The following is a 10,030-nucleotide window of genomic DNA, read 5'->3' on the forward strand; positions in this document are numbered from 1 at the left end:
CATGTTGTGGCGTCACCACACTCCAGCTGAGAAGAAACTCCACTTTGCTAGCACAGGAGGAACGCTCCTACATGTCCCTCTGGCCCAAGATGATTCAAGGAGCAGGACAGCAAATTTGGGGGTTGAACTTCCCATCAGTAGCATGAGGCAGCTCTAGGAGTCTTGCAGTTGCATTCTGTGGGTTGACACAGACTCCTTTGCTGTCTGTGCCTTCTTGTTAGTCAGCAATTAAACTGAAGTGACATTTACTCTTTTAGGACAAGCTTTACCAGGAGGAATATCAGTTTGTCTCAACGGAGGAGCAGAGAGAGGAAATCTCAAGCAAGCTGAGTGAAGCCTCCAACTGGATGGAGGAGGAGGGCTATACAGCCACGACCAAGGTACTGCTGCACAGAAGCAGTGTGTTGGTTGGTACTGAATTGCCAGTAGATAGCAAATTGATATAGGCTTCCTTGGTTTCTTTGATGTCTCCAAATCAAAGAAGGTGAGCTTTAATCACTCCGGCTCTTTTGGATGCTCTGGCACTTTGAAACTCTTTCTATTAGTTTGCCCAGCACTGAACTGCATAGGGAATAGCTCTTCCCATCCCCGCTGTTCATTCTCTTGGAGCACAGAGCAATTAACTTCCAATTCTATATATAGGGTCTAGTGTCCCAGCTGCTGTTAGCGTACAGTATGTGTGCAGCTTATGGGGACTTCAGGCTACTGAGAGTTATATTTTTCCTGGGAGTAAAAGTGGGCATTAGATGGGTGATCTGTTTTATTCTTCTGTTTTCTCCCATGTACAGGAACTGAAAGAGAAGCTCTCTGACCTGAAGAAACTCTGTAGAAGCCTTTTCTTTCGTGTAGAGGAAAGAAGGAAATGGCCAGACCGCCTGGCTGCTCTTGAAAATCTGCTCAATCACTCTAGCATCTTCCTCAAGTGAGCAAGATCCTGATGAGATATGAAACAGTGGGTGGTGCGAAAGTTGCTGCGTGTGTTTTGATCCACTAATTATGATGGAATCTGGTCTGTTAGCCACTAAACCCATTGGTCAGTGGTCACCAACCAGTAGATCAGGATCTACTGGTAGATCTTGGAACCTCTGACAGGTGATCCTGACTGGTTTGGCCAAGAGGCTATTACCAAGTTCCGGCACGTTAGCTGATCCTCCCGCCACTGCTGCACATTTCTTTCCCTTTGCCTTGAAGCTGTCCCCTCAGGAGCCCCCTGCTTGCTGTGCAGGGCAGGGGAGGGAGAGGAAGGGTGCTGATGCCAAGGTGCCTCCTCTCCCACTTTGTATCCTATCTCCACAGAACAGAGGGGGCACAACAGGACTTGGGATGGAGGGAGCTTGCTGGCTGCTTTTGGGAGTGGTACAGGGCCAGGCCAGGGGTAAGCCTGCCTTAGCCCCACTGCACCACCATCCAGAAGCCACCTGAGGTAAACAGTACCCAGCTGGAGCTCACATCCCAAAACCCTACCCCAGTCATGAACCCCCTCTTGCACTCCTAGCCCCAAGCACCACTGACTGCATCCAAATGCTCTCCCAGAACCTGTACCTAGAACCCACTCCGACTGCCTGCAGCTCAGAGCCCCTCTCACACTCCACATCCCTTAATCCAAGCCCAGAGACTGCACCCCACCCTCTGCTCCAGCAAGTGAAAGGGAGGGAGGGAGAATGGAATGAGCAGGGGCGGGACCTCAGAGAAGGAGCACAAAGGAGGCCGGGCAAGGGTATTTGGGTTGCAGGTAGATCTTGGATTGCACTTCAATTCAAAAAGTGATCTCACGCATGAAAAGGTTGCAGATCACTGCCATAGGTGGAACAAGACTGGTATGTGGCTCCCTCTAGAGCGTGTTAGGGAATGTTAATACAGTGGCTCCCAAACTGTTCAAGAATACGGATTTCTTTTCAATCTATTAAAATTGTATGGATCCCCGAAGAATATAGCTGTTTTCAAACATTCCATTGCTTGATAATCATTTGATGTATTCATGTAACATGATCACAGAACTTAATATTTAATAATTACACAATCTACAAATATTTATTAAAATACATGTGTGGTTTTTATATACTGTACATTTATTTTAATTTCTATATTAAACTTTCCGCAGATCCCCTATAGTATCATCCTGACCACCAGGGGTCTGCGGACCACAGGTTGGGAATTAAGGATATTAAATATTGATTAATTTACTAGTCTAGTAGTCGATGGAATTTCCCCAGAGTCCCCCACTTACCCTGGCTCCATGCGGCACTGCTGCTTTGAAATGCCACACAACAGGGTCAGCTGATCCCAGGTTCCATGCGGCATTTCCGCAGAACCCAGGGTTAGTTGGGGACTCCCCAGATGATTCCAGGTTCCATGGAAATGCCACACAGAGCCCGGGCTCAGCTAGGTAGTCCCCAGCTGACCCTGGGCTCCATGTGGCACTGCTGCTTTGAAACGCTGCCATGGCATTTCAAAGCGGCAGCACTGCACGGAGCCCAGGATCAGCTGTGCGGCACTGCCCATTTGAAATGGCGTTTCAAAGCAGCAGTGTTGCATGGAGCCTGTGCCCTGGGCTCCATGCAGCGCTGCTGCTTTGAAGTACCCTTTCTTCCCCATCCCCTTTGCTGCCTTTATCTGATAGAGGAAGCAAGGGGGTCGACTCCTATTTGTTTATTGGATAGTCGACTAGTCCTTTACCTCCTTATTGGAAACCACTGTATTAATAGAAACACACAACATTCATAAATTATTCTTTGAAACAAGAGTCTGACCTCCTCGTGCATACTGCAAAGCACACCCATTATCAGGAGGGTCAGGACTGCCTCTGTGGCCCCCTCATCCACCAATACCTCCTTGGACTTCCTCCTTCCTAGGAAACCCACTTGTAGTCCAATCCCATAGTTAATTTTGGTCACTACTAAATGTGACTAGGGGTTTTGCATCTCATTTCCAGTTTCCTGAAATATCGGTGTCTCTTTTAGTGTTTACTTTCGCTGAACAAAAGTTACGTGTATCTGCAAAAAGAAGTAAGGTCCAAAAACATGTCAGTTTGTGCAATGACTTACAGAAATTTCAAATACTGTTGATGCAAATGTTAACCTGAACAAAAATTAGAGCAGAAAGAAACATTGTCTTTTCAGGGGAGCACGAATGATTCCGGAGGCTGATCAGGTATTCACAGAAGTGGAACTGAGTACTCTAGAGAAAGCAATCAATGAAACTGTGGTAAGTGAAGGTCTGGGGAGCCCATTCAGGATATGTTATTGTATAATGTGATCCGTGCCACAGCGAATGGGTTTACACTCACTTGGAGAGAGGGAGCAGAGAGGATGTACGTTCTTCTCATGCTAGGAAAACCTTTCTCTGTTTTAGTACTTCCTGGTTCCAAACTTGATTGCATATTGCTTTGGGAAGATGTAGCATCTGGAGATGCATCTAGTGCATGTATAGTATGGGAAGACTAGTGCTTTCCTATTAATTAGTCTTTGTATGGCTTTCAGAGCAGCCATTGGCACTCTTGTTCTCTGGCCTCAGAGAGCTAAGAGCATGGAGGACGTGGGGGTGGAAGCCTTGTTGACCATGGGCAGTTAGAATGCCCAGGTACTGCATCTGCGATTGTGTATTTAACAGTGATTAATGAAACCAGGAAATACCATATTCATGGAGAGGGATTGACTCTGGACTTTCCTTGCAGACTTGGAAAAATGACACATTGGCAGAACAGAATAAACTTCCTCCCACTGAGAAACCCACTCTACTGTCCAAGGATATAGAGCTGAAGATAGCAGCCCTGGACAGGGAAGTGCAGTATCTACTAAACAAGGCTAAGTTTGCAAAACCCAGGCCCAGGAAGGAAAAGAACACCACAAAAACAGATTCAGGCAAGAATGCCACAGTTTCCTCTGACAGTGAGAAGGTTATCCCTCCCAAGGAGGAAAAAGGAGAAGGTGAGGCAAGCAAGTACTCCTGTGAGTCTCATACAGCTGAACCACTAGGAGTAATGTTCTCTCAAAGCTGTCTGTACTGAGCAAAAAGTTTGCAATATGAGAGAGCTGCTCTTGGTCACTGCAGGACTCTTCCCTTATGGCTTGGTAGCTGATGCTTCCTTTGCTTTGCTGGGGTACTCTTGTGGTTTTTTTCAAAGTGCTTCTATTGATTACCCTTATTGACTGTCCCATTGGCTATCCCAGGGTTAATGGAGGGACGTTTGTATTCTTCTAGTGATGGGCTGCAATTTGATTCACTTACAGTCCACATTGGCAAACTTTTCTTTATCCAGTGCCTCACCTGTACATTTGACCTTGTATACCAGAGCTGGGGAAAGTGCTGGGCTTGACACACTTGTATGACCACTTGTTGCACACTTCTCCCGCATAATACAGATAAACCTGAAGATGCCAGTCCTGTCAGGGAACCTCTCACAGTGGAGGAAGCGACAGTAGGTGATGGAATGGAACCAGAGACAGGTAGGAGTTTATTTGCATAAGGAAATATAACTCAGTTTTCATCTCTCCCTTTCTTTTTCCCTGCAAATAAACCACAGTGTGAGACTGAGCCTCTGGCTGCTGAGAAGGTCTCAGTTAATCAGACTTTACAACTGAGAGGGCCAGCTCCAGAAAGACATGGGATGGTAGCTGTGGAGCCATTGACACTAAGCTACAACTGAGCAAAGGGAAATCGTTCGCTTGCAATGTAGACCCACCTAAAGGGGTCACTAACGGACTTATAACTCTGAACTGTATTCTTGGGGCTGTTAGGAAGACATTGTTACATCTGCTTTAGAACTTGTGTTCCAGCTATGAACAAGGAAACTAATAAATGTTCAATATCCAAACTGGATTAAATGTATATTTTAAGCAAATAGTATAGACTCTGAAGAGTAAATTAAACTTAGAAATTGTTCAGCTAAAATAATCAAAGGATTGTAACATGGGAAGGAAGTTTATATATTTTTAAAAGCAACTTTTAATCTGACAGTGGGCCTCTAAATATCCATGTGGCAAGACATCTGGTCATGCTGGTTTGCTTCCCTTCTTAAGGTGGCTTCCTTTTTAACTCCCACAACATGGGTGAATGTTTATCTCACCTTGGTATGTCTCTAACTACCTAAGTGTTCCTGTCTTCACTACTGCCACCACCTACCAGAGAATTTCTAGGCTACTCAAGGACACAGTTCTGCACTTACACATGAGTAAAGCCACTTATGTGCACTGGTGTTTTAAGAAATAGACCTTGGTGTCTAATCACACCACCTTTTAGTAGCTACAATCTAATACTACTGTCCAAGCACACCTCCACAATTCTCCAATCTCCTATTATTTGACAGCGTGTTAAAATTGTAATATATTTTAATATATCAAAGTAGGGATGTGAAAGTGTAACCATGTAATCAGTTAACCAATGAGCCTGGATTCATTGGTTAACATTGACAGTTACATGCAGGCTTCCGGTACATGTGGGGATTTGACTTAACGGAGGCAGCAGCACATACTGGCTCCTGGGAAGCCAACTGCTGCCCTGGAGCAGCATCTTCAGCAGTTACACAGTAACTTCATTACATGCATTTTAACATCTCTGTATTATAGTAGCCAAAAACCACATTGTATATCATGTCTGTCATTTAAGTGAAATTATAAATACAATTAACTTTTTTCATAATTTCACTTAATTTTTTTTTTTATTACATAGAACCTGAGAGTGAGAAGAAGCAAGAAGCTAGAGAAGAGAGCAGGACGAACGATGAGTTATAGCACCCCTTGAAAAAATTTTCTAGCATCACATCTATTTATTTGTGTTTTTTTTCATAATGGACCCAATTTAGTTTCATGTTAAATGGAACATGACAAACAGGCTGACAACAAAATGCAATAGAGATGTAAATTTTGTTTTCCTCCTGAGAATTTCACTGTTACTAATTTTAGTGAGTGAGGTTTTTGTCTGTCTTTTTCATGTTTGAAATATGACCATGTACTCACTGAAAACACTTGAGTTCCAGTACAGCCCAGTTGGGTCACCAAAAGTGGCTTTTCTTTTTTAGATTAAAACAGTACACAAAAGCCTGTAGGGTTTAGGAAATAGTTTGGCACAAACACTCTGGGCCATGCCTCGGCTGGTGAGGTTGAAGGTTTTAAGGTATCCCAGAAATATGTCACAGAGAAGACTTTCTTTGTAAGAGGTACTGAATTAAGGAAAGAGGTTGCTGTGGCCAACAGGAAGTGTATTCTCATTTTAATTCATGGGGAAGTGAAATAGGGATTGGTGGGGATGCTCCATGCCTTAGGATGAGAATTTTCTATTCATTTTTCATTAGACTAGGGTTGCTAAAGCCATCTCTTTGCCCTTAGTTCTGTATCAGGCAGAATTTGATATCAGGGAAAAAATAGGGACCTAAAGGAAGATAATGGGATTTGGTTCAGAGTTAAATATAAAAGGACCAGAAGTTGCTATTTGGAACACAAAATATATGAAAGGAAAATATTTGATGGTGAATCTGAGTGCAAGCAAGAACAGCAAATGGGAATAGATTTTTAAGTGAGGAGAACGAGAGAGAACTGGAAAAATCTATTCTTGGTAGTATTTCCCCTCACCCCTACAACTCAGTGTCTTGTGAAATCAGACTGGCTTTGTTGTGAAACCTCTGGTCTTCAGTGATGTCATAACTTCTTGAAAATATTCATGCTGCTAAAATACACCCGTGAGATCCTGATCTACTTCTAATGCAAACCCTTACGAATCTGCATCTGATGTTGGTCTCCATTGGCCTATTGGACCAAAATAAAAAAAATACTCTTCCTGACAATCTCTTTAAAATGCTTTTATCTGTTTTGTAAAGTGGTTTAGATTATTCCTTAAACTTTCTTTGACTTTTTACATTACAGTTCAGAACTCTAGTCCCTCCCAACATGGCCTGGCAACTATATGTTCTTGAAGATCACAGTGCTATCAATAAAGCTGTCCAACACTTTTCCAAGTCCAAACAGAACTTTCACTGACCATGCAGATTTGTGTGTGGATTCTTACCATGGCTTTTCCTCTCTTATGGTGTAATCTCTCACTTGGGAGAAGATAAGCAGAAGAAACAGGTCTCAAGGGCTTTGCATTGCTGTTGGTGTGAATCACCTTGAATAGGCTTCCTCCTGAGCATTGTCTTGTGCATCTAAACCACAGAAGTACAGATAACTGGACCTTCTAACCCTTCTTGCCCAGGGTCACTCTCAGGCTGAACTGCATTCTTACAAGTAATCCCATTTTCACAATTGGACTTAGTTTCCTTGTGTTTTGAAGTCTTTTTTTTCCCCCTTTGGTTACAGCAAAGTCTGTTCAGACAGGGACTACAGTTTTCCCATCTTCCTATCTTAAATTGTCATACTGATCCTCTATCCTGGAGAGGTCTCCCTGCCATCCTGTCTTTCATAGCAAACTACTGTGTGGAAACAAAAATCCAACTTAGTGTACCAGAGAGATGGCCCAGAAACTGCTCCATAAGAGATCTGTGGGAGTTTGGACTCCTCTAGGACAGCCTTTTAGCATAGCCCTTCCATCTTTGATCCTGCTTTTGGCTCCCAGTAACCTGTTGTCTCAACATTGAGTCATATTGCATTGGCTCCATAAGAACATTTCTGCATACAGGAGAGGCAGTGAGAGATACTTAATTACAGAAGTTGGTTAATAGCACTCGAAAACTGAAGTTTTCCTTTCAAAAAGCAGAAGAGCGATCATGCTGCAGTTGAAAGGGAATACATGTACCTAGGACATGGTGTTAGATGTTTTGTGGCCCTCCTGTAGTCCTTGCACTGTAGGGAAGACGTCTCTCTTCCTTAGATGGAATCTCATCCCATCAAACTGAATATATAATGACCTCTGCAGTCTGATCCTTGAGAGCAGGCTTCTAGTCACATTATTAATACTGTCCCTTACTGGTGGTGGTAGAGAAGTTTTGTGGATATGATCCTGAATTGCCAGTAGTTCATGTTTATTGGCATTGTCTGCAAATGTTTTCTGAGTCTTTCACCTGATGCCTGGTGTCAGCTCTTCATAACTGGGATGTACAAACCAATAATTGTGCTTGGGTGCCCTTGACAATATAATTTTACCCGTGAAATTGCATTTTCCTGTGTTATTTCTCAACTGTTTACATCTATGTGGTGATTGGGAGATGTCAAAATGCCTCTGACATCAGTAGCTGAGCTTTCTGCTTCTGCCACTGAGCTATAAAAGATAACAGATCTTCTTCTGTTTAATTTTTCAACAGCATGACTGCACTCTGGCCCAATTGTAGGTTAAAATCACATTTTAGGGGACAGGGAATGGAGCTCCGGCAAGACTTGCAGTGCATTTTACAAGTTGGTTATGATGTGCAGCAGACACAGGCTTGAACTTAAGGATTCATGGTGCTGTGCCCACAGCAGTATGCGATCAGGGATAACAGCAGGGTAGTTACAGTGTAATAGGGTAGAAGAGTAATCTGATGGAAATGTGCCTTTTGGGTGAACAGAAGATAGTATGGGCCACAAGGTCATGTTCTTCCCTAAGCTACACATTTGCCCGAGAAGAACATGACTGTTTGGTGCAACTTTTGTTTGTCTACCAGATAGGGTGTTTACTCTTCTAACCCTAACTTTGTAAGAACAGTTAAAAATGTAAATACCAAGGAAAGTAAAACCTATGATAGATTCACATAGTGCTGCAGTCCTTATGGAACCAAATCTTCTGCAGGCTTAGAGGAGTGATGCATTTATAGGCTGTAAGACTAGAAAGTGGATGGGAGAAGGCAGTTCATAAAAACCTCTTTAATTGAAAATAGCTTTCTCATTCCCTTTCTCCTGCTCCTCCTCCAGTAGTATTGCACACACCATATAGACATGATCAGGGCAGCAATTTTTTTTTTTGCAAGCTTGGTCTTGTCTTTGTTGTAGTTGTGTGTGGCATGTTTGGATTTTGATTAACATTTAAAAAAATCTTTTTAAACATTTTAAAAGATTAAACACAAACAAGGCATGCAGTTTTTGCAAATCTCAGTATTGACCAGAATGTGCATTCTACTGTGACACTAGACAAAACAATGACTCAAATGCAAAGTCATAAATCTTTTGCATTATTGGAAACTTAAAAGTATTCTCCTCTTCAAACTTGAGTGGCTGGTTTTAGACCTTGATTCCTCTGGAGTGAGTGAAGATTGGGTCTCCTTTTCCATCTTTGCTCCTGTGTACTGGCTAAAGTAGAACCAAGCCCCAATTGGATGACATTTTGGACTCATTAAATACTGCTACACCATCCCTCTGTATGTTCAATGATTTGCCATGCTGTGTGGGGTTTTTTTTTCTTTTGCCATCTTGGTCGACACCCATCCATAAAGTCCCAATTCTTTTCCTTCCATTAGCATTTCAGGTACTTACTTTGGTTGGTTTTTGTTAACTTGTATGTGGGAGGAAAAGGGCAAACTATTCACGTGAACTGTACTTGCTCCATTGTTAAATTGTTTCAATAAAGATTTGCTTTTCTACAATGGGTCCTCATATTCAAAGTTGTACTAATTCAATTTTAAATTCTGTTGAGACTTATTGGATTTCTAACCATTCTTTGAATTAAAATAAGCCTGGATAATGAAATTTAAAACTACTCTATTCATTTATAAGTAATTACACTGGGATTTACACCTGTTGACATGACTTTGAAAATCCCCAAATCCATTTAACCGAATGCTATCGTCCATGTAAACAAAGGCTGACTCCTCCTCAGCCCAGCTCGTTTAGACGAGGGCGGGGAGCCGGAGTTCACTGGGTCCCGTGCTTGCTCTGCTGTCTGCACAAGGCCCAGAACTGGGTCTCGGGCGATGGGTGTCAATGCCCGGCTGAGCTGTTACCTGAGGAGAACGTTCCTTTCCCGCCTCCTTGCTACGAGCGGGGCAGGGAGCCTCAGGCCGGGCGGGCCAGGCTATTCCGCCCCCGGCAGGGGCGCCCACTGCTCCCCCGTGGGGTTGGCGCGCACAATCTCCCGCAGCCGGCTCGGGGGGGGGGGGAGAGTCAATGAGGATTTTCTTTCCCGCTTCTCA

General features: G+C 43.3%; 1 protein-coding gene across 1 annotated transcript in view; it reads left to right on the forward strand.

Annotated features, from left to right (window-relative positions):
* HYOU1 (hypoxia up-regulated 1) overlaps window positions 1–9,488 on the forward strand; it is a 32,566-nt gene extending 23,078 nt beyond the window's left edge. The window contains exons 20-25 of the mRNA XM_075909683.1: window positions 258–380; window positions 789–922; window positions 3,120–3,204; window positions 3,674–3,926; window positions 4,362–4,445; window positions 5,668–9,488. Coding sequence (XP_075765798.1) covers window positions 258–380; window positions 789–922; window positions 3,120–3,204; window positions 3,674–3,926; window positions 4,362–4,445; window positions 5,668–5,729 — 741 coding nt within the window. The 3' untranslated portion in view covers window positions 5,730–9,488. The remainder of the gene's footprint in view (window positions 1–257; window positions 381–788; window positions 923–3,119; window positions 3,205–3,673; window positions 3,927–4,361; window positions 4,446–5,667) is intronic.
* The last annotated feature ends 542 nt before the right edge of the window (window positions 9,489–10,030 follow it).

Source organism: Pelodiscus sinensis, chromosome 26, assembly GCF_049634645.1.
Source record: "Pelodiscus sinensis isolate JC-2024 chromosome 26, ASM4963464v1, whole genome shotgun sequence".
NCBI lineage: Eukaryota > Metazoa > Chordata > Testudines > Trionychidae > Pelodiscus > Pelodiscus sinensis.